At 41.4% G+C, this 25,393-nt stretch overlaps 1 protein-coding gene across 3 annotated transcripts in view; it reads right to left on the bottom strand.

The window, feature by feature from the left end:
• Positions 1-2,169: 2,169 nt before the first annotated feature.
• Positions 2,170-25,393, bottom strand: part of LOC133414499 (sphingosine kinase 1-like) — a 29,354-nt gene continuing 6,130 nt past the window's right edge. For 2 of the 3 annotated variants that reach the window (XM_061699895.1, XM_061699897.1), the window contains 5 exons: positions 13,384-13,446; positions 12,768-12,917; positions 9,530-9,624; positions 9,319-9,434; positions 2,170-8,430 (listed from right to left, as the gene is read on the bottom strand). In XM_061699895.1, the coding sequence (XP_061555879.1) occupies positions 7,563-8,430; positions 9,319-9,434; positions 9,530-9,624; positions 12,768-12,917; positions 13,384-13,446 (1,292 nt within the window). In that variant the 3' untranslated portion in view covers positions 2,170-7,562. The remainder of the gene's footprint in view (positions 8,431-9,318; positions 9,435-9,529; positions 9,625-12,767; positions 12,918-13,383; positions 13,447-25,393) is intronic. The other variant, XM_061699896.1, reaches the window with a different exon arrangement.

Genomic DNA, 25,393 nt, shown 5'->3' with positions numbered 1-25,393 from the left:
TGACAGGAGACGTCACAGTACTGACCTCCCAGAGCACCTCGTGCATCCATGCATCCATCCAATCTATCTACCTCTCTTTCTCGTTCTCTCTTATCTTCAAAGGCTGTGAGTAGTTTTACTTTATTTTCGTTTCATTTAGTTTTATCCATTTTATCAGTTCATTGTTTTTATGATTCAGCATGGAATAAATTAATTTACTTCAGGTTGTTTCTTTCATAAATGCTGTTTCAAAATTAGAATGACATTGAAGTAAACCAATGCCGCAAGGAACACTCCATTTGCTAGAGCGCTTGTCGCGCTAATTAGGGTGGCGCCTATCCCTCTTGACGCTGGGTACCCTGGACTGGTCGCCATCCATTCGCAGGGGACATATCGGCAAACATTCACACTCGCGTTTAATTCTTATTCTACGAATGTAATAATAATCAGAGTACTGTGTTTTCACTAGTGCTGGCACATACAACGTATGGGGGATTAGTTTTCCTTTAAGTCTCAGGCGAAGTCTTTGTTTTGTTTATTCCCCACAAGGTGATGATCTGTTGAGGATATTCATCAGTACAATTTTTAACTACTCATTTGGAAACCTTGTAAAATTATTTCCCTATTCTTAATAGTAATAATAAAAATTTCATACATTCCTCTCACAGCTAATCAGTGATCATTGCACTGCAACACTGTTTTCTGCTTGTTTCTGAGTGAAGCCTTAAACACAATAATAAAGAGCCTATTTAACAACAAAACGAAACAGCAAACTTAACTAATTGCCAAGCATTTTATGGTATTATATTGCATTATACAGTTTATCAAGCAACAAGGTGGAGCAATGCATGGCTGTGGATTGGAGTTTATGCACATGCATTTCCCCATTCAAGAGTAGTCAAATACGTATGTATACTCGTACAGACTTCTGTATCCAGATTCAAATGTGGTGGCTCCATTTATGCTATTTCATGGGCTCAGATTTGTTGTATTCTGTTTGTGCATGTTGTTGCTGAAGTCTTGTTTAATATTCCACCTTAACTATTTGTCAGCAAGAAAGTTCTCCTCATGTGGCAGGTTTAATAATTTTTGGCGTTTCCTCTTACCTGGTTTCTTCGTTGGCTCCTCGTCTCCACCATCCTTTGTCTCCAATATTGTTAGTTGGAATAGCCCAGAAGATTTGACACAAATAGCCTTTAGCTATTAGCATTGTTATATGTCAGCTGAATCTGGTTAAACTAAAGTAGTCTTGTCCCAAGTGAATACTTAATACATTTAGCTGGGGTTAGAAAAAGTACGTTATACACTATTAAAATAATGACACTTAAAACTCACGCACACACACACAAAAACCACTACGACTATTTCAAGAAGTATTTGTCTCCTCTGAGAGGACATTAGGGTACATAACAGTCTCCACACGAGCGGACAACTAGCGTCCTCTACCTGTGGAGGACCACAACTACTCTAAAATATTGCTTTTGGTTATAATTGGAGGAGTTTTAGCGGGGTAAGCAGTACACGTATGTTCACATACACAACCATTGACACTCATATTCATAATCATAGGACAATTAAAAAATATATATAAGTAAATCATATGTATTGTAAATGAATTTTAGTGTTTATATAGAATAACCTTAAATTGTGCATTAATATTGTCACTAGCCACAAGTCACACATTGGACCCCCCCCAAAAATTTTTTTATAAAATTAAATTAAAACAACAACAACGACGGTGACTATTATTATTTATGTTTTTATGTCCCAAAAGTATTTTCTGTTAAATGGCTGTCTGTTGTCATACTAGAGCGGCTCCAACTACCGGGACAAATTACTTGTGTGTTTTTGACATACTTGGGAAATAAAGATGATTCTGATTCTGATGAGAATAATGATAATAATAATAATAATAAATGAAAGTATATACTTGATGATAATAGTAACATTTATTACACTACAGTATACTATTCGACTTAAATCCAATTTGGTTAGTCTAAAACAAATCTAAAAATTCCAATAACGTAAAAGGTTATGTACAAACAATGTAAAGGGCAGACCAATATATACACATACAAACCACTGTTTGTGCATGAATTATTTTGTCTATTCATTTTACTTCTGTGGTGAGGGCTAAAAAAAAAACTGAATAAAAATGTATCTGTAATTTTTTTCCCCAACTGTATTTCCTTTCCTTTCCGTCAAATTTACTTTGTAAAAATTTAAGACAGCATCACATTCAATACAAAAATTTCCAGGTCTTACAAAATTTATTGTTTTAACCAACATAAAACATTAATGAACAACAGCATACAGATTTACTGCATTTAATATTCATTTACCAACACATTTAATGAAAAAACTTTTTTTAAATTAATTACTTTCCTACTGCATTTGTTAATGATATAATTTCAGGCTTATAACTAGGTTTCTCACAGATGAGATCTCAAGTCCAGCATTGTGTTCATTTTACTGCATCATATAGTCACAAAGATATACATTATATTTTTTATAGCCTTAAAATCTAGCAACAAACCTCACTGCACCAGTAAGTTTTGACCTAATTTCTGCACATAACTCAGTTAGACGTCTCCTAAATTATGTATAAAAAGTCATGACAAAGACCCTAGTCATTCTAATTGTGTTCAGACTGATGCTACATTACAGCAGGGAGTGGAATAATTTATCATAGAGTACCACAAGTAGTGCAACGACATCCTACCAAGAGTATTAGTTTGTATTTTCTATGCTTCTAGGCTCTTGTAAATATATCTGGCAGTAAATTACAATACAATAAAATTCTTGTTGGCTTTTTTGGGGATCAAATTCTAATACAACTGTGCTAAATCCTCTCATGATTTAAGTAAAAAGACGTGAATGTAGTGGCTGTCTGAGGGGAGTGTATTATATAATTCAAAACGCTTAGAGAGCACAAGTTACTGTAAGTCATCCAGTAGGGGGAACCCTCGGTCCTCACGTGTGTAACCATGACGGTGCATTTGCATAGCTTGCCATCCATACATACCCTTTACCTTTTTAAAAATAAAATGTAAAAATAATAATAATAATAATGAAAAAAAGAAGAAAAGAAGATTGCAGTGACGATGCCTTTAGGTGAAGTCTACTTCAGCTATGCTGCAATATACATGTACATTTCAAGTGAAAGCGCCAGGGGAAAAAAAGGTGTGCAATTATTTCACTGCATTAATACGAGGTGCTGTATAGGCCAAAAATAATATTTAAAAATATTTAAATAAACATAAAAAAAAAGTCATATGAACCCAAAAAAACCCTCACACATGCCAAAAAAACCTCACATTTATAAAAAAAAAAACTAACAAAAAAAACCTCACATCCACCATAAAAACTCTCACTTACACGAAAAACCCATCATACTCAACAAAAAAACATCTTAAATACCAAAAGAGCTTTCACATACACCAAAATCCATCACTCACTCAAAAATCTCTCACTTACCCAAACCCCTCCCCCCAAAAGAACGCTTACATTCACCAAAAAAAAGGGTCATACTGACACCCAATAACTTCTCACACACACCTCACATTCAGCAGAAAACTCACTTTCAAAAACTAAACTCACCCACACCCAAAACATTTTCACGTACACCAAAAAAACTACAACAAAAACACTCCAAACTCTCGAAACACCCAAAAAACTCTCACTCACCCCCCAAAAAATCTCCATCCATCCATCCATCCATCCATTTTCTGAGCCGCTTTTTCTGAGCCGCTTCTCCTCACTAGGGTCGCGGGCATGCTGGAGCCTATCCCAGCTATCATCGGGCAGGAGGCGGGGATACTGCCACCACCTTGTTTCAATGTAGGCAGGATTTTCTTTTAGTGATGATTTTGTGTTACGCCAAAAATATTTAACATTTTGCAAATTATGGCCCCAAAATATTCAACCTTCTTTCCCATAAAAAATAAAATCAAATTCCAAACACGTGGAAAAATGGGAGATAATCTAATTTTAGTCATTTACTTCACCTATTTAAATTTTTTTTTCTTTAATCAACTGAGTTGTACAGGTTATAGGTCACATTAACAGTGGTAAACATTTTAAAATGATTTATATTGGTCTCATTTTTTATATCACAAAAAAACTAACATTCAAACAGGGATGTGTAGACATTTTTAGATCCACTGGAGGTTACGGTCATGCACTCAGAAAAATTAGAGGCACGAATGTTGACGTTTGACATTTTGGTTTTGGCATAATTCTGTTTTCTTTTAATCTGCAGCGTCAGGAAAGAACAATTTGGCTAAAAGGTCAGCCAAGACGTTATCGCTGCATGATGATATTCAGCTGCCGAATACCTGTGCGTAGAGTGGTCAGCGGCCCATTCATACACATGATTCGTGCATGTCTGTGTGTGTAGATGAGTGCAATGATGATTATATTAACATTTACCCTCTCCTACGCCCCAAGGCTAAACAACTGCGGCCAAAAGACCACAGTGCTCATATCCCTCCAGCCCATACTGATTGCATGCCTCTCTAAATGGAACACAGCAGACCCTACGTGAAACCCTGTGCTGCTCCATTGCCCCAAAAGTTACTTTTCAAAGAAAAAAAAAAAAGTATTTTTTTGCAGATGAAAAGCTGACGAGTAAGGACACATTAGGTGATTGCTTATTGAACAAGATAAGGAGGGCAGGTACAATATTAAAACTTAAGAGCAGACGATATATGTGTGGTAGTTTACCATACTAGAGACCACACTATATAGACAAAAGCATTGACACACACCTCTTAATCAACTGATTATTTAATCTAAACACCCAGCCATCCACTTTCTGTACCGCTTGTCCTCACGAGGGTCGCGGGCGTGCTGGAGCCTATCGCAGATATCTTTTGGCGAGAGGTGGGGTACACCCTGAACTGGTCGCTAGCCAATCACAGGGCACATAGAAACAAACAGCCATTCGAACTCAAATTCACACCTACGGGCAATTTAGAGTCTTTCAATCAACTTACAACTGTGCTTACAGCTTTATGGTAACTGTTTGACAGAGGCTCTTTTGTATGGAAAGCCCTGACTGCAATTCCATCAAATGACCTATAAACAAAATTGCGAGCCAGGCCTTCTCTTCAACATCACTGACCATGTTTTCTTCAAGATAGCATCCCAGAAGAGCGGAAGCTAATATAGCAGGTAAAAGGGGAAAAGATTAAGAAAATATCTTCCATTTTTATTTCCTGCAGGAGAGTAATGGCCCCAAATACAGAGGTGCTGTAAGGAGGGGCAAAATTGATGACAATTTAAAGGGCCCCTAGAAAATAGTAATTTACATAGGCAGTATTGAAGTGGTGAGGCCAAAAGTGATGTTTTTCTTCATGGGGGTCCCAAATGCTTGACTGAACCACTGCCCGTATGCCAATACTATACTTTTGTCCATACAGTGTACATTTTTTGTGTATGTATGTCTGTGTGTGTGTGTGTGTGTGTGTGTGTGTGTGTGTGTTCATCTGAGCCTATGAAGTGAAGGGAGAGTGGGTGATTGGAGTTTTTGTGTTTAGTCAAGTGAGTCCCAACCACTGTGCTGCGGCACATTAGTGTGCCATGAGAGATCATCAGATGTGCTGCAGTATATTATCCAATTTCACTTGATTCATTATTTCATTCATTCATTTTCTGTACTGCTTATCCTCACTAGGGTCGCAGGCATGCTGGAGCCTATCCCCGCTATTTTTGGGCAAGAGGCGGGGTACACACTGAACTGGTCATCAACCAATCGCAGGGCACATACAGTATAAACAAACAACCATTCGCACTCACATTCACACCTACGGGCAATTTAGAGTCTTCAATTAATCTTCCATGCATGTTTTGGAGATGTCAGAGAAAACCGGAATACCTGGAGAAAACCCATGCAGGCACGCGGAGAACATGCAAACTCCACACAGGCGAGGCTGGATTAGAACCTGGGTCCTCAGAACTGTGAGACAGATGAGCTAACCAGCCGCCCACTGTGCACAATTTCACTCAAATGGTCCGAAATTATTTTTTTTACAATAATGTGTCTTTGTTTATCTATCTATTCCAGCGATGTATAGTGACGGGCAAAATAATTAAATACAGGAAGTCCTCGAGTAACGACGCACTCGACCTACAACATTTCGACTTCGTGCCTCGTCGGCCACTTTGTCCCAGCACCATAGTGTTTCTGCTTTGTGCACCATAGTGTTTCTGCTTATTGCTTGTCTGTGTTTGTGCGGGGGGAGTATCTTTGCCTTTTTCGCCCTCCTTTTTTTCACACTCTCAGCAGTAATGGTAAAGCAAAGCATCTTATTTTTTTATTTTAATGTATTTTAGTTTCTTTATACGAAGTGTTAACCTTTCCTGCAGTGGTCATCTGACCGTGGTCGGGAGACGCAGCGGTTAACTCCCTTCTCTCGTTGCACAGCTGAGCTGGGTGGCGGCAACAATAAAGGCACGAAGCACAGATTTGCTGCTTTAAAGGCTTTATTAGCTCCTCTGCACATTCAACGTCCACGGGTCCTCCACTAATCGCTACTCTTCCCCGGTCGACGTCACTACAGTTGCTACTGTACACACTCGCACCGGCGCATACTCCTTCCTCCTTCGCAGTCCCGTCTCACTCACACATCGACGCACACGCCCACACACACTGAGCTTGCTGTCACAATCACGTGGGACAATACCCGTAACAGAAGTATTTCGCCGTAAATTTCGACTTTAACGGTGAAATCCGACTTACGCGCGAATTCGTGTTACATCGCTAGCATAGGAACGGAACTCATTCGTAAATCGAGGACTTCCTGTACTGTTCCAAATAGATGGCATAAGGTACAGTACATAAATTTACACATACCTGCATACCCACTTTGGTGCCATTTTTAATTGATGGGGTGCTGGGAGATTTTTCTCATGTAAAATATGTGCCTAGGCTCAACAAAGGTTGAGAAACGCTGGTTCAGTCCCTCCAGTCTAATGAAGACGGCAGATGAGCGAGGTCAGAGTAAAGACAATTTGATGCTCACTGTATGTTTAGGTCTACTTTTGTCCAAGTTTCTTTCCATAAAATACACCAAGATGAGTCAAATTATTCCTATGGATGTCTTCCTGCGCTGTCAGAGGCTTCAGTTATTCCCCGAAGAATCTTCGCGGATGGTGAAGTGTGCTTGTCTTCATGTGTGCGGCGCTGATGAGAACAGAGTGCACAATGCACTCGTCTGCCATGGCAACAATGTGCCAAAGCTCCTCATGTACGGTCGCGCACATACATTATAGTAAATTTACACAAATGTGTGAGGATCTCACTATGGTGTACACAGTCTCTCAAGCAGTTACGCTGGGACCAGCCAGCAGTGAAGGACAATAATCCATGGCTTGGACCCTGAATCCAAAAGGTGGGAGCAGGGACGGGTATGGGGGGTTTAAAAAAAGAGGACAACTTCTTTCAGTAGAAAAATAGAGGAATTCTCAGAGGCTGATTAAATGTCTTTGGCACTTATGAAAACACAGCATAAAGAGATCAACACTGAGTGAAAAGGCCAAACTTGAAAGCTTTCCAGACAGAGGATTAACATAATCTGCCTTCATCCATATATGAGTCTGGCCAGTCCGGGGTGGATTTGAGCCTGAACCGGCCCGTATTCTACCGTCTCTCCATCCACTGTGATCACACCCTCCCGAGAGATGGGCTCCAGCCGCAGCGCCTGCACCTTCTCGTAGACCAGGTGTGGGCAGCCGCATGCTAAATGTGCTCCTTTCTCCATGGCCAGGAAGAGGCGCAGGAGGGCGGGGCGGGAGATTCCGGCAGTCACGTAAAAGAGGTGGATGATTCCGTCGTCCGCCATGGCACCGGGGACTGCCCACAAGTCCTCGGCCAGGTGAGACTGGTAAATTGCCAGGACCAAGACGAAGTCCTCCGCCTTGACAGAGGTCCAGCTCTCTGGGACCGGTTGGTCGAGTCCAGGTAGCAAACAGTCCAGGGGCGCTCGGGTTTTGCCATCACAGGGAGTTTTGACTCTTCTAGCATTAATGGAGGAGTTGCTGATGGTGTTTTGGTTGGAGTTTGCATTGCAATGGCGATGCAGGTTGTGTGTCGGGGAAGAGTTTGGGATGAGCTGGCAGGGGAGGGAGGAGCACATCGAGGGGAGCTGAGGCGTCGAAGGAAGGTCCGACTTCTCCTTCACAGGCAGGTACGCCAACCTCCCCTGATACACTCGGAGAGTGGCCAGGCGCACCAGGGTGCCCATCAGGAAGCGGATTGCGCCGACGTGGCGGTACTTCTCACTCTCGATGTCCACGTCGGCCACGAAGCCCCAGGCCAGGGACAGGAAGGAGAAGACGCGCTGTTTGGAAGCCAAGTGGATCGACACCAAGTCCAAGGAACCGACCACACCCTTGCACAACATGAAACCACAACTCAGAAGCAGTTCTTCATTCCACGCAGGGGGTGACCTGAGGGACACGAGAACTAAGTTAAAGAGAAAAAAAATGCACAACTTCTACCAATTAGGTTTGCAAATTCTAAAGAATGCGAGTTTAAGGTAAGGGTCAAGAAGTGTAACCGCCTCACGCTCTAGCTACACGTCTTGTCCATAAACCAGCAGAAAGCAGCTCAACTTCTGGCTAGCAGACACCATGGCTAGCCATAAGTTTAAACAAATAAAAAAATAAAACACAAATAAAAAGGGTCGTGCAGTGTCAACAACTTCCAGCAGCAACACATAGTAAGCCAACAAATTTCATACTGGTACTGTTGCATTGGTCTGCATGTTTCTTTTCCTACATAAGAACACAAACTATTGATGTTGCACTTTCCTAAAAAGAAAAGATTCAAGCTGTTGATGTTTCATTTTAAATGCCATTAAAACTGTTATTGCTTACACAAAAGATAAGCAGTTTACCTTACATTTTGTGCACTTACAGGACCAAATGTGGACAAAATCATACTTTACATACCTGTTTTTTTGGGGTTTTTTTTTACCGTTACGTCCCAAGCAGTTATACATTTATGTGGTTTCACCGTTATAACCGGTTGCTTGCAGACAACCATAATTAGGATGTGGCCCACGATGAAAATGAGTTTGACACCCCTGTAACTATTACATCATTCCTTCTAGGTTATCAGCTTCCTAAAGTGACCTCTGCTGCAGTGAACCACATTCACTTTGCGCCTGCGTGTCTCCTCCCTCCTGAGGGATAATGTGCCCAGTCAGCTCAGAGTATGATTAAACAGGAAGGAGATAAATCACTTTTTTTTTAGGTTCAGCAAGTATTTTTCTTGGTTCTTCTGTTGCACTCTTAGCCCATGCATTTAAATGACTCATTAATGGCCTGACTCACTGAGAGTAGTGGTGGATAGAGGCAGCCAGGGCGTTGCCAGAGCCACCCGGGAGAATCCCCAGAGGGGTCTGGATCGCCTCTTGCCAGTCGTCACGCTCCATCAGACCATTTATCACCTGGATGAACAAAGATAGTATCAGACTGGTGCTGACGACAAGTAATATCCAGACGTATAACGGAAACATGTGCCAGTTGGTTCTAGTCCAAGAACCTCAAAGAGCAGCCCATCTCCCGACATGATAACCAGAGCATCCCATTGTGACAGGTCCGCCTTCTTCACCAGCTCCCGTGCGTGGTTCTGGTGCTCTGATTACACACAAACAGTGGAAGAAACATGAGGAAAAAAAAGCCATATCTCAGAGGGGTAGGAAACCAAGGGGGAAAAAAATTAGGGCAAGGTTAAAGACAGACACGCTTACATCATGGCCGGGGGAGATTAAGCATTCATTTTGCCCTTATGAAGCCAGACATGTGACATTAGGCTGCCCAGTGGCTCCTCAGCAGCTCCAAGGCAGCTTAACTGCTCTGTGACCAGCTAATGTGTATGTACACAGTGCACGTAATAGATGCATTGAGCTATTTAATGAATGTAGGCCCACAAGCTTTACTGTATATTGCCATTGCTTGTTGACAATGTACTATATGCCACATTTGTGCAAAAAAAAAAAAAAAAAAATCACAAGAAACATGAAATGACTGCTATTGGATAGATTAAGCCTCTGAAATATAATCTTTTCACAGCCATTACACTATGTTAATCTTCTGGATCTTCTTTGAGGTCCGTTTTAGGAGTGGCATATTTCTCTCAGGTTTTAATAACGTTTACATGAAGCTCAGTGTCATCAAAACATTGCCTTTATACAGTATTTTTATGTTAAAATCAGCATAATTCATAGTTTAATGGCTAATAGACACCCAGTATTGATCTGCATGTGCATACATCACTCAGTTCAGCAAAAAGATATATCTTTATTGTCAATCATCTGCCCAAAACTGTACGTTTTTTGGCACCTAGTTAATTCAAACAAAGCAAGTGCAATAAGTTCATCCTTATCCTCCTTTCTTCAAATATAAGTAAAATGAGAAAGTGTGTTCTGAAAGGGAAAGATATTTAATCTTCAAACTGATAAACTTTATTGTTTATAGCAAATAATCATTAACTTAGAATTTTATGGCTGCAACACGGTCCAAAAAAGCTGGGACAGGTGTCAAAAAAGACAGGAATGCTCATCAAACACCTGTTTGGAACATCCCACAGGTGAACAGGGTAATTGGGAACAGGTGGGTGCCATGATTGGGTATAAAAGGAGCTTCCCTGAATTGCTCAGTCATTCACAAGCAAAGATGGGGCGAGGTTCACCTCTTTGTGAACAAGTGCGTGAGAAAATAGTCAAACAGTTTAAGGACAATGTTCCTCAACGTACAATTGCAAGGGATTTGGGGATTTCATCATCTACGGTCCATAATATCATCAAAGGTTTCAGAGAATCTGGAGAAATCACTGCATGTAAGCAGCAAGACCGAAAACCAACATTGAATGCCTGTGACCTTCGACACCCCGGGGGCGGCGCTGCATCGAAAACCGACATCAATGTGTAAAGGATATCACCACATGGGCTCAGGAAAAACTTCAGAAAACCAATGTCAGTAAATACAGATCGGCGCCACATCCATAAGTGCAACTTAAAACTTTACTATGCAAAGCAAAAGCCATTTAGCAACAACACCCAAAAACGCTTCTCTGGGCCCGAGCTCATCCAAGATGGACTGATGCAAAGTGGAAAAGTGTTCTGTGGTCCAACAAGTCCACATTTCAAATTGTTTTTGGAAATTGTGGAGGTCGTGTCCTCCGGGCCAAAGAGGAAAAGGACCATCCGGACTGTTATGGACGCAAAGTTCAAAAGCCAGGATCTGTGATGCTATGGGGCTGTGTTAGTGCCAATGGCATGGGCAACTTACACATCTGTGAATGCACCATTAATGCTGAAAGGTACATACAGGTTTTGGAGAAACATATGCTGCCATCCAAGCAAAGTCTTTTTCATGGACGCCCCTCCTTATTTCAGCAAGACAATGCCAAACCACATTCTGGACGTGTTACAACAGCGTGGCTTCGTAGTAAAAGAGTGCGGGTACTAGACTGGCCTGCCTGCATTCCAGACCTGTCAATGGAGACGGGTAAATTAGCATGAATCGAATGCACTGAAGGCATGTTTCTGCAGCAGTATTTATTGCTCAAGAAAATACCGACACACACAAACAACAATTCCCTTTGTCTTATGAGCCTTTTGCATGTTTTTACAGTATGTCAGGACGCTGTGATGTGGTGCTGTGCTGACAGACAAAGCGGCAGAAGGAGTAAACTGTGCTCAGCAGCCAACTCAGCACTTGGAGCTTGCCAGGTCTCAAGCTGATGCATTACTTCCCAGCCACTTGCCTCTTCTGGAGTGACTGACTAACACGCTACCCTCAACCTAAGGGGAGGGGCTGCTCAGTTATTATAGAAATAAATAAATGCATAAATTCATAAATGCATCACCTTTGGGGGTATTTTTCAGCTGTTTTATTTCACAAGCACTGGCTTCCCTTCCTGCACGTGTCACTTGACTAAGGTGGAGCACAGGATGAAGAGAAGGCTGGGTGCATTGGATGCCTCATACGGTATGTAAACTGTACATGCAGACTCAGGTGGCTGAGTCTGCATGCCACTCTACCTTTGTTTCAACTGCACGGGAGATTTGGCTGCTGCATTCCCAGGCTGATACTGCTGTGAGGATAGGCTGCATATTCTTGCGTGTTGAGTGGCTGATGCTGTCAAAACAGGGCTGCGGTAGTCATAGAGGGCGAGAGAAAGATGCTACTGGACGAGTTAATGATGCACACCAGTACGTCTTACAGAACAGGACACATACTGAGTGTGTGGAGCAAGACTGGCTGCCTGGCATGTTTTTTTTTTTTTTTTTTTATATGAAGATTGTATAAAATCTGCAAGAATTTAAGATTGCTGGCACTGGGGCTATTCCAAATTAAGAGTGTGTAAATTGGAGCTTGGATGGCCCAGTCAGCCGAGCGGTCCCATACAGAGATTAAAAGTTCACTTCTTTAACTTCATGTGTGTACTACGTTTTCATTCTTTAAAAAAAACACACACAAAAAAAAACATCATTTTTTTTTATGGCACTTGTCCTTATTCGGGTCACTGGTGTGTTGGAGCTGATACCAGCTGACTTTGGGTGAGAGGCAGGGTACACCCTGGACTGGTTGCCAGCCAATTGCGGGGCACATATAGAGGAAGTGCACCACCAGATATTGAGGTTACGCATGGTAAAATACTGTAGAACTTGACTGGGGATTTATGATGTCAGACTACCTCAGGTATTTAAACATTACTCACAAGTCCAACGTCAGAGGACAAAAAGCTTTTATGCGTGTGTGTCTACGTTGCTGACCTGTGATGACAAGTGTGTATGGGACTGCAGCTTCAGTGAGCATGCCCTGCAGGTGGCCGGTGAAGAGCTGGAGAGCCTGGCCACGTCCACTGAGTGGGTTCACCAGTATCATGACTCTGCAAGGCCGCCGTACCTCAGAGTTTGTGACACCTGAGAGTTAAACGGAGAGAGAAGTTTCATGAATGGATCTGAATATGTACACCCTTTACAAATGTGTAAAAACAATACAATCATCTCACACAGGTTTGAAAGCCAAGTGGAACAGGTGGCTCTTAACAATGTACTTAAGTCCTGTGTAATCTTTACCTTCAGCAAAATCCTTAATATATACAGTACAGTGTGAAAAGGTATTTTGCAGCTAGCTTTATCATTTTAATTATCCTTTTTACGGACCTCAATTTCTCATAGTAAACAAGTAAATAGTAGGACAGATATTGTCAAAACCACGCAAAAAAACAAAACAAAACACAAAAACTATGTCGATTAAACTTTGTGGAGGTGTGGTGTCTGAGTCAAGGAAGAACCAACCATATGTTGTTGAAGATCTGAAGAAAATGTGTAGATACAGGAATTTATTTTCACAATTTGACTCACATGAATGGAACTGTCCACCTACCAGAGAAACATAATGGCGCCCTCTGTCTGTACAAGATCCTCCATTGAAGGCAATTGAAGGCAACTGACAAGAAAACAGTCAGCGCAAAATTCGTAATTGCACATGGAAATTAGGAATAATAATAAGAATATAAGAAATAAAATACTAATTGCTAAAATATTGAAATACTACAAATTCTGAAAACTGGAGATAAGCATGATGGGTTCAAATCAACATGAGGTAACATGCATTATAGAGAGCAAATAGTTAGCCTGAAGTGCAAATTACATCCATACATTTAAATAGGCTGTGAGGAGGACATTATCGATATTTTGAGCTGAATAGCAGCGCAGCTCTGGGAACAAAAGGTGGCCTTTCTCTTCTGAGTTCTGTCGGTGTGGCAGCGAAGCCAGTGGGCTGATGGGAGCCACTCAAACTTTGGGAACAGAGCAAGTGCGGGTTGTTGTACAATGTGGCCAGCATGTTAGCTGTTGATAGACTGTCAACAGAGCTCTGAGAGCTGTCCCAAATATTATGTCAGTTTTCTGTAGGCGGTTTCTGCATCATAACCCCTTCCATGTTAAAAATAGCATATATGTCTGTATAACCGGTCTAGAAATAAAAATAAAGTGAACGAGTCTACCCAAAAAAATTATTTTGCTGAAAATGTCCCTCGTTAGCATGTGTTTCATGCTTATGGAGTTCAGCAGCGCTGTTTTTCTTTCCTTTCAACTGGAACGCTTTGAAATCGAAAGCTAGACTTTCCAGGTGGGATATTTCCTACTGGCCAGCAGTCTAGAATGCATCAAATGTTTGAGTTGCTTCAAATACATACATAAATATGCTGGGCATCTTAATAGAATTGGGGTTAGCAGGTTTGTCTCACAGTCTTGAGTTCTTCGGTTTGAATCCAGTGTGAAAGTTTCCGTGTTCTCCCCGTGCTTACGTGGGTTTACCCTAAATACAGCAGTTAGATTTACGCCCATATTCCAAAAACATGCATGTTAGGTTAATGGAAGACCCTAAAATGCTCAAGGAGCAGGGGTGTCAAAGTCAATTTTGTCACGGGCTACATTGTAGTTTTGAAATCAGGTCACTGATGGTGTAGTGGTACACTCGCCCGACTTTGGTGCGGCCAGCGTGGGTTCAGTTCCCACTCCGTGACGGTGTGAATGTGAGTGTGAATGGTTGTTCGTGTCTATATGTGCCCTGCGACTGACTGGCGACCATTTCAGGCTGTAGTCTGCCTTTCGCCCGAAGTCAGCTGGGATAGGCTCCAGCGCCCCCTGACCCTAACCAGGATAAGCGGTGTTGAAAATGGATGGATGGATGGATGGATAGTTTTGAAATCAGAAGACAAGAATAATATTTTGTTCAAGTATTGTTCAAGTTACTGCAAAAAGGGGTTTATGAACAAAAAAATGCAATGACGCAACAATTTTGTTTATTACATTACATATGACAATTTGAAACACACGTGATTTGCCTTCGCGGGCCACATAAAATGATATGGGCCTTGAGTTGCCATGGAGCATGAATAATTGACCCTAAGGAGGACAAGTGGTAGGCCGATACAAAATGGATGGATGGCTGTGTTATCAACCATAGCAATTACATGGAGCCAGAATAACTGTCTTATTTTTTTTGCATTTTATTTCAAATCTTCATCCATTCACACACTTGCCAGTAAGTAACAAAAAATAATTGCTCCCCCCTTGATACTCTGTATCTAAAATCTTCTATCTAACATCAGTCTGGTTGAAGCCTGTAACCCACAATGCACTTGCGCTGCAGGACTTGGCCGCATATGACCCCAAGTTGGCGCTGCGGGACAGGTGTGATTCCAGAAGGAGGAGTGAGGAGAGCGTGTAAAAACATGCACATGCCCAAACTGTGCCTCCATTCAGCCACACACGGTCAGCATTGTTTTATTTGTATCAAAGCACAATGTGGCTTTCATATACAAAAAGGGCCTCCACACTTCCAGAATGTCAGATACAATGATGGAAATTGACAGTGAAACACAACCTTAATCCATCCATAAATTTTCTATACCGCTTGTCTTGTTCAGGGTTGCGGGGAGCTGGAGCCTATCCCAGCTGACTTTGGGCAAAATGCAGACTACACCCTGGATTGATCGCCAGTCAGTCACAGGGCACATGACGAGAGAAAACCATTCACACTCACAGTCACACTGTGACTGAGTGGGAACTGAACCAACATGGCCTGAAAGGAAGTCAGTCGAATGTACGACTACACCATCACGTACAATTTTAATAATACAGTAAATACAGGCTCCCTCCCTCCAATGGTTTTAACTTCTAAATAAAGACAGAGAATGAGAAATCTAGTTCAGACCTTGGCATGGTAAGTAACAGTTAAAATTATCTATTCATCCATTTTCTATATGTCCTCATTAGGTAAGCTAGAGCCTATTGCAGTTGACTTTGGGCGAGAGTAGCATAGATTGGTCCCCTATCAGTTGCAGGGCACATATAAGACAAACATCAATTCACACCTTGGGACAATTTAGTCTTCAATTAACCTACCATGCAAGTTTTCATGCAATGTGAGAAGAAGCCAGCATAGCCCAGCCACCATACCAGAATTACGGGAAAGAGTCAGAAAAGGAGAAGACAAGTGTGTGTTGTGTGCACAAGTAGTGTGTGATGTGAAGTCAGACACGTTTAGGTACATTCTGTGCATCTCACACACAAACTAAACACACACTAGTTTGATGGATGACAGATGCATCTGACAGAATATGTGAGTGGAATGCTGCTATTTTCTGGATTTTTATTTTAATTTATTTGCGTTTAAGTTCCGAATTCTGATTTAGTGCCTGTATTTTTTTATGTGTACATTTCAAATGAGCCATATACATATCATCATTTACATTTACTAAATACCTGGCAGAGACAAATTGAAGTAAAAATAAACAATAAACAATTTAGTGCAAACTGGACTGACCTTCTTAGAGTCACAGCTACAGAAAGACCTAACTCAAGATAAGTGTTGTCATATTTTCTAGTTGACCTGGTTTTGGTTTTGCATCACATTTGAAAGCCTTAAGTATATATTCAATGTGCTAGTGAAAGGAGCTATGAAGAGGAGCTGCATGCACAACTGGCTGTGTGCTAGGAAACCAGCAAGTGATTTACGATTTACGTCACATCTCAATTGTATCCCCTAAAGTTATATGTTATATGTATTACATATTGCAAATTATTTTGGTGGCCCCCAGGATTTCAGTGCCAAAATTTATGATAGGTCCCTCACCTTTTCACTACAAATTGCCAAATGTTGGTATGAGGAGGCTGACTTGTTGCTGCCCTGCTCTCAGTCATGTTGTGTCTTGACTTCTGTGTTTGTTTGCATGTACAGTACTGTATGCAGTCCCCATACTGTCGATATACTGTAGCATTATTACATTTTTGGATCTCATAAACAAATACACACATTCCTTTTGCTCACTCTCACTACAGTGCTGAGTGTCACCCTGACAGTTTGCTCCACTTCCAAGTTCTACTTTTTTCTTTATTATGTTATTTAATAGAGTTAATAGATTTGAGAAATTTAAACAGCCCTTTCAATTATAAGCATTCAGTGGTACACCGGAGCAGAGATGGACAAACTTGTGCTCAAAGGCTAAATTTTATTTTTAAAATGGACAGGGGCCATCCATCCATCCATTTTCTGAGCCGCTTATCCTCACAAAGGTTGCAGGAGTGTTGGAGCCTATCCCAGCTATCATCGGGCAGTAGGCGGGGTACACCCTGAACCGGTTGCCAGCCAATCGCAGGGCACATAGAAACAAACAACCATTCACACCTACGGGCAATTTAGAGTCTTCAATTAACCTCGCATGCATGTTTTTTTTGGGTGATGTGGGAGGAAACCGGAGTGCCCAGAGAAAACCCACACAGGCACGGGGAAAACATGCAAACACCACACATGCTCTAATCAGTCGCCCACGGGGCATGTTATTTGTAAATTGGGTAAAACTACAAGTGTATATGCAAAATATGCAAAGTAGTATATTCTGATAACAACATTCTCATGTGTTCATTGTATTAATGATAATTTATCTAATTATCATTAATTAACTAATTATTTACCAATTTTTTTTAGATGGTATTATCGACAATAAATAAACCAATTATTTGATGATCATTAGATTAATTAATAGAAAATAAATATTGTATGTAGAAATTATGATATACATTTCCATCCATCCATCCATTTTCTGAGCCGCTTATCCTCACTAGGGTCGCGGGCGTGCTGGAGCCTATCCCAGCTGTCATCGGGCAGGAGGCGGGGTACACCCTGAACTGGTTGCCAGCCAATCGCAGTGATATACATTTTAATTAACCAATTATAAGGGAAAAAAGGTTACATTAATAAATAGTATTACAGGGATTCTTGATAGCGTAAATTCTCAGTGGGCCGGATTTAAGGACAAAATAGGCAGTATCTGGCCACTGGACCATGCTCTGCCCAGCTCTGCGCTAGAATAATGTGTGCAAATAAGCAAAATTCCATCACCAGGCTGGAGGGCAGAATATGTTGACAGGGTGTTTCACAGAGAGGAAGACAAAGCTTCACAGGAGTTTGAGATCCTGGCTGAGGTCAAAGGTCTTCTAGTGACGCAAGTCTAGGTCACTCGAGAAGCCACAACGATGTCATCAGACCTGACACACACACTCACACACATGCACGCACACATGCACGCACAAACAGGAGTGGGGCAGTTGTTGGCCTGTGTTTCATATCCAGGCTCATGTCCTCCTGTGTGGTGTTTGCATGTTCTCTATGTACTTGTGTGTGTGTTTTTTCCAGGTACTCCAAAAACATGCATGTTAGGTTCATTGAAGAGTCTAAATTGTCCATAGGTGTCAATGGTTGCTATGTGCACTGCCATTGGCTGTTAGCATCCACATGACCAGTTTCCTTATTTACATTTCATTCATCCCTGTGAGCATTCAACAACAGCCACTGAATGAAAACCTATGCGCCAATTGGCATAGCGATGGTTTCTCTATAATCCTCATAATCCTGTTGAAAGAAACCAAACTAATCCAATACATTTTGTGAATTAATAAGCATAGAAGCAGAAATGGACAGTATCTCTCTGCAAACACCTTCCTGTTCCCTCGTGATTGTTTCCATCAGGGATACTCAAGGAGGAGTATTTTTTTTTGTGTGTGTGTCTTGTTACACAGTGGTTAGCTTCTCTTTATGTGGAAAACTTGTTTTAAAAGGTGACTCTTAGAGCCTGGAATGAATTAATTATCTTTAAAATAAGTGTGTGTGGGGGGCGGGGAATGTTTAAAGTAAAAGAACATGGAAGTCAATCAGTGTCAGTTGGTGTTTGGAAGTTCCACTTTAGCTACTATATTTTGTGTAGAATTGGTCACAAGTGCAAATAAAATTTATTAAACTCGTAAACCTCATTAAAAGAACGAATCCAAATATCACATCTGATGACGAGTCAAACTGTGTTCCATTCAAAATCTATCTAAATTGTCATGACTGATTCCAAACATTGTCTGCAGGTGTAATCTATACATTCATGGTAAACGTCCTTTTCTTATAGTTTCCAGTTTGTCAATTGTCAGCGATTTGACATACCCGGAAATACAAATGTTGCACTTCTGTTGCACTTTTAATCCAACTTTACCATCTGCAGCAAACTCAACTGCAATTAACTTGAGGATAAATACTCTATAAAGGATTAGGGATTCACACTGACTTTCATACACCCTCTGCATTTCGAAACTGCATTTATCACCACAACAGTATTCAGTTCAGTCAGTTTTACAGGATACTTTGCATTTGGAATGCTAAACAAGATTATAAATTAAACGTGTGTGCTGAAAACACGATAAAGGATGATAATCTGCATGAGATTCTCATCAAACTGCCAGACTGGATGAATGATCAGGTCAATAGGAGGACAGAGACCAAGTGCCACTCTTTTACCTCTCAAGTTACAGTGTTCCATTCTGCCTGCCCAACTCATGCAGACTCCAGACCACAGGGAGGGTGGATGCACACAACATCTTATTTAAATGTCTCACTAGTCCTTCTTGCTTCCATCTGTGCCAACCAACATTCCAAATTAGTTGCTTTTACAACCAACTGCTTGTTCAAATGTGCTTGTTTGCGAAAAAAGGATTCTGGCTATATTCAATTGTAAATGCTGTATGTCTGTGTAGATGCTCTGTCATCCGGGTAATGGAAATCCACAAAGGTTGAATCAAGGCAACTGGACTGTTATTCTTTGATGAAGGCATTTCACCTTTAAGCCAAAAGGCTTCTTCAGTTCAAAATTTTCGGTGTGGAGTCATTTTATTTATGCCTCGGTGGGTATATCCCCTGGGAGTGGTCAACAGGCTCTTGTTGCCAAGTGTGATCAGAAAAACGACATCCTGCATACCAATCAGTCATTCAATCATCTTGTGGCAAAACAGCTTTTTAGTGCCACTCTTCCCATTGATTGAGGTAATCTTTGGAGGTAGAAATGTCAGGGCATTGTTATTGGCAGACGATAGGTGATGCCTAAAACCTCTTCCTCTGTTTAGAGATGGCTTTTCTAGTATAACAAAGGTAGCTTCTTTTACACCTCTTTCAAACCAGCTGTCCTCCCTATCCAGCATTTGGATGTTGTTGTCCTCGAAGGAATGCCCCTTCTTCTTGAGATGCAAATAAGCCACTCATTCTGGTCCCGAAGAAGCCTCCCACTGACGCTGTGCCATGCGATTGTGCAGCGGCTCCTGAGTCTCTCCAATGTAGAGGTCATTGCACTGCTCACCGCAGTGCACTGCGAGAACACTATTGCTGAATTTGCTTCTTATTTGTTGTATTGGGAGTAGAGTATGTGATGTTAGGCAAAGCTTAACTACTGTAGATCACATACAGTACCTGGCCTGGAGCGAGGTTGGTTCTGTCATGGAGGCTGGAGTCTTGTTGTCGTCGTTCCTTGAAGACATCAATGGCTGCAGTGCTGGGGATGCATGTACTCAGCATTGTACTGAACTCAGCAATTTTGCTTCCACAGTGAGGGACTCTACACTGAAAATTTAGAACTGAAGAAGCCTTTTGGATGAAAGGTGAAAAAGTCTTCAACAAACAAGAGAAAGTCCAGCTGCCTTGATTCAACCTTTGCTAATGTAAAATCTGTACACTCACCAGACACCTTATTATACTACAACCCCAATTCCAATGAAGTTGGGACGTTGTGTTAAACATAAATAAAAACAGAATACAATGATTTGCAAATCATGTTCAACCTATATTTAATTGAATACACTACAGTTTGAACATTAAATATCTTGTCTTTGTAGTGTATTCAATTAAATATAGGTTGAACATGATTTGCAAATCATTGTATTCTGTTTTTATTTATGTTTAACACAACGTCCCAACTTCATTGGAATTGGGGTTGTACAAGCTGTTTTAAAGTGGATTACAACATGCATCAGACAACAGCAATGAGTTTGTCCACTTATTCACCAATTATCACCTTAAAATGAATCGATAGTATGGAAACTGAAACAAGAGATCAACTCTTTTCTTCCACTTTCCTAAAGGCTGACTGTCCCATAACTTTAGCTCACCCAGTCTATTTACATTTCCAACTGCTACAGTGTCAACAAGAGTGGTGCTGCTGCTCACACTCCATTATTCTGTGCAGTAAATTCCCACTGAGAGTTTATTGTTGATGTGTGGAAAATGAAAACATAGCTGATTGCTGCAGCTAAAATTGTCTAATGAGGTCTCGTCCTCCTCCGCCTTCCAATCTCATTAGCCTCTCATCCTGGATTACAATGAGGTAGTAATTAAACATGTAAACTATGAGAGTTGTTTACTCTGCTAATTACTCTGTTACTCATATGGGAGGAAGATGCATGTGATGCAGCACAGCTGTTTGTTTTGCCACACAAGCTGAAAACTGGGAAGCATTTCTTTTTTATAAATACATTTACTGGCAACCTCATTAGCCACATAAGCAATCTAATGAGAACCAGTACAAGACCTGAATAAACAATTTAGCTTTCACAAATATACGAATGCTCAGGTTTTATTGCAAACTGCAGTCTTTACACCGCTGTGTCAATGCTCATTATTAGCTATATCACAGATGAATAAACTATCTTTTTTGTGGGGTTTTACAGTATACAGGCAACTCCTTGTTTAGAATTGCATACCTTTAGTGTTTTTCCCAACACTTTCCGGGAAACACTGTCTACTGGAAGTGATGAAGACTGATTATAAGCAAGAAGAACAGGAAGAGAATGTCCCCAACTTAGCTCCAGTAATATTGTTCCCACAGAGCAGAGAGAAGATATGCCAGTGAGTATTGTTGTATTCTCTGTTTGTATGTGTTGCTGCTCAGTGTGTGTGAAAGCAGCAGTTATTTCAAGGTTAATAATTACCTTAGAGCTCTTGTGTCAAATCTCAGTAGATTATGTACAACCCCAATTCCAATGAAGTTGGGACGTTGTGTTAAACATAAATAAAAACAGAATACAAACAGAATACAAAATCATGTTCAACCTACATTTAATTGAATACACTACAAAGACAAGCCATTTAATGTTCAAACTTATAAACTTGATTGTTTTTAGCGAATAATAATTAACTTAGAATTTTATGGCTGCAACACGTTCCAAAAAAGCTGGGACAGGTGGCAAGAAAGACTGACAAAGTTGAGGAATGCCCATCAAACACCCATCCCACAGGTAAACAGGCTGATTGGGAACAGGTGGATGCCATGATTGGGTATTAAAGGAGCTTCCCTGAATTGCTCAGTCATTCACAAGCAAAGATGGGACGAGGTTCACCTCTTTGTGAACAAGTGCATGAGAAAATAGTCGAACAGTTTAAGGACAATGTTCCTCAACGTACAATTGCAAAAAAATTTGGGATTTCATCATCTACGGTCTATAATATAATCAAAAGGTTCAGAGAATCTGGAGAAATCACTGCATGTAAGCGGCAAGGCCGCAAACAGATATTGAATGCATGTGACCTTCGTTCCCTCAGGCGGCACTGCATCAATAACCAACATCAATGTGTAAAGGATATCACCACGTGGGCTCAGGAACACTTCAGAAAACCAATGTCAGTAAATACAGTTCGGCACTACATCCGTAAGTGCAACTTGAAACTCTGCTATGCAAAGCAAAATCCATTTATCAACAACACCCAGAAACGCCGCCGGCTTCTCTGATCCCGAGCTAATCTGAGATGGCCTGATGTACCTTTCATTAATGCTGAAAGGTACATACAGGTTTTGGAGAAACATATGCTGCCATCCAAGCAAAATCTTTTTCATGGACGCCCCTGCTTATTTCAGCAAGACAATGCCAAACCCCATTCTGCACGTGTTACAACAGCGTGGCTTCGTAGTAAAAGAGTGCGAGAGTGTAAGAGTGTGTAAGAGAGTAGACTGGCCTGCCTGCAGTCCAGACCTGTTTCCCATTGAAAATGTGTGGCGCATTATGAAGCGTAAAATACGACAACGGAGTCCCCGGACTGTTGAACAGCTGAAGCTGTACATCAAGCAAGAATGGGAAAGAAATCCACCTACAAAGCTTCAACAATTAGTGTCCTCAGTTCCCAAACCTTTATTGAATGTTGTTAAAAGAAAAGGTGATGTAACACAGTGGTAAACATGACCCTGTCCCAGCTTTTTTGGAATGTGTTGCAGCCATAAAATTCTAAGTTAATGATCACTTGCTCAAAGAAATAAAGTTTATCAGTTTGAACATTAAATATCTTGTCTTTGTAGTGTATTCTATTAAATATAGATACATTATGATTTGCAAATCATTGTATTCTGTTTTTATTTATGTTAAACACAATGTCCCAACTTCATTGCAATTGGGGTTGTAATACAGAATGTACCTTATATTATCCACCCAACCATTTTATTGCTTTTATAATTTTCATATCTTTTGACATATCTACTTCCAGAGGTGAGTAGAATAGACCAACATTGTACTAAAGTAAAAGTACAGTTACTGTAGAATAATATAACTCAAGTAAAAGTAAAAAGGTGGCACGGTGACGACTGGTTAGAGCGTCAGCCTCACAGTTCTGAGGACCCGGGTTCAATCCCTGGCCATGTTCTCCCCGTGCCTGCGTGGGTTTTCTCCGGGCACTCCGGTTACTTCCCACATCCCAAAAACATGCATTAATTGGAGACTCTAAATTGCCCGTAGTTGTGACTGTGAGTGCGAATGGTTGTTTGTTTGTATGTGCCCTGCGATTGGCTGGAAACCAGTTCAGGGTGTACCCCGCCTCCTGCCCGATGACAGCTGGGATAGGCTCCAGCACGCCCGCGACTCTAGTGAGGAGAACCGGCTCAGAAAATGGATTGATGGATGGATAAAAGTAAAAAGTGCTCCAAATATTTACTTGAGTCTTTTTCTTTTGCTTTCGGCTTGTCCCGTTAGGGGTCGCCACAGCGTGTCATCTTTTTCCATGTAAGCCTAGCTCCTGCATCCTCCTCTCTAACACCAACTGGCCCCATGTCTTCCCTCATGACATCCATCAACTTTGTCTTTGGTCTTCCTTGATCTCTTTTGCCTGGCAACTCCATCATCATCATCCTTCTACACATAAGGAGTCCCTCTGATGAGCTCATTTCTAATTTTATCCAACCTGGTCACTCCTAGAGCGAACCTCAACATCTTCATTTCCGCCACCTCCAGCTCTGCTTCCTGTTGTCTCTTCAGTGCCACGGTCTCTAATCCGTACATAATGGCTGGCCTCACCACTGTTTTATAAACTTTTCCCTTCATCCTAGAAGAGACTCCTATGTCACACAACACACCTCCACCCTTTCCAAACTGATTGGACTCATTTCTTCACTTCCTGACCACACTCACCATTGCTCTGGACTGTTGACCCCAAGTATTTGAAGTCCTCCACCTTCACTATCTCTTCTCCCTGTAGCCTCAATCTTCCCCCTCCACCCCTCTCATTCATGCACATATATTCTGTTTTACTTTGGCTAATCTTCATTCCTCTCCTTTCCAGTGCATGCCTCAACCTTTCTAACTGTTCGTCCACCTGCTCCCTGCTTTCACTGCAGATCACAATGTCATCTGCAAACATCATGGTCCACGGGGATTCCAGTCTAACCTCATCTGTCAGCCTATCCATCACCATTGCAAACAGGGATGGGCTCAGGGCTGATCCCTGATGCAGTTCCACCTCCACATTAAACTCATCTGTCACACCGACAGCACACCTCAATACTGTTCTGTTGCCCTCATACATGTACTGTATTATTCTAACATACTTCTCTGCCACTCCAGACTTCCACATGCAGTCCAACAGTTCCTCTATGGGTACTCTGTCATAGGCTTTCTCTCTATCTACAAAGACACAATGTAGCTCATTCTGACCTTCTGTGTACTTTTCCATCAACATCCTCAAGGAAAATAATGCATCTGTGGTACTCTTTCTAGGCATGAAACCATACTACTCACTTCTGTCCTGAGTCTAACCTCCACCACTCGTTCTCATAACTTCATTGTGTGGATCATCAACTTTATTCTTCTATAGTTCCCACAGCTGTCCACATCACTCTTGTTCTTAAAAATGGGCACCATCACACTTTTCCTCCATTCCTCAGGCCGCTAGAATTCTGTTGAACAAGCTTGTCAAAAACTCCACAGCCAACTCTCCTAGATGCTTCCATACCTCCACAGGAATGTCATCAGGACCAACTGCCTTTCCATTTTCATCCTGTTTAATACCTTTCTAACGACCCCTTACTAATCACTGCCACATCCTGGTCCACCACACTTGCCTCTTCTACTCTCCCTTCTCTCTCATTTTCCTCATTCATCAACTCCTCGAAGTATTCTTTCGATCTATCCAGCACAGTATTGACACCAATCAACACATTTCCATCTCTATCCTTAATCACCCTAAGCTACTGCACATGCTTCCCATCTCTATCCCTCTGTCTGGCCAACATGTATATATATCGTGGCGTTCCATTTTTGTCGGG

This window comes from Phycodurus eques, chromosome 16, assembly GCF_024500275.1.
Source record: "Phycodurus eques isolate BA_2022a chromosome 16, UOR_Pequ_1.1, whole genome shotgun sequence".
NCBI classification, from domain to species: domain Eukaryota; kingdom Metazoa; phylum Chordata; class Actinopteri; order Syngnathiformes; family Syngnathidae; genus Phycodurus; species Phycodurus eques.
The sequence above is the reverse complement of the archived record's forward strand: the minus strand, read 5'-3'. Positions and strand labels throughout refer to the sequence as shown.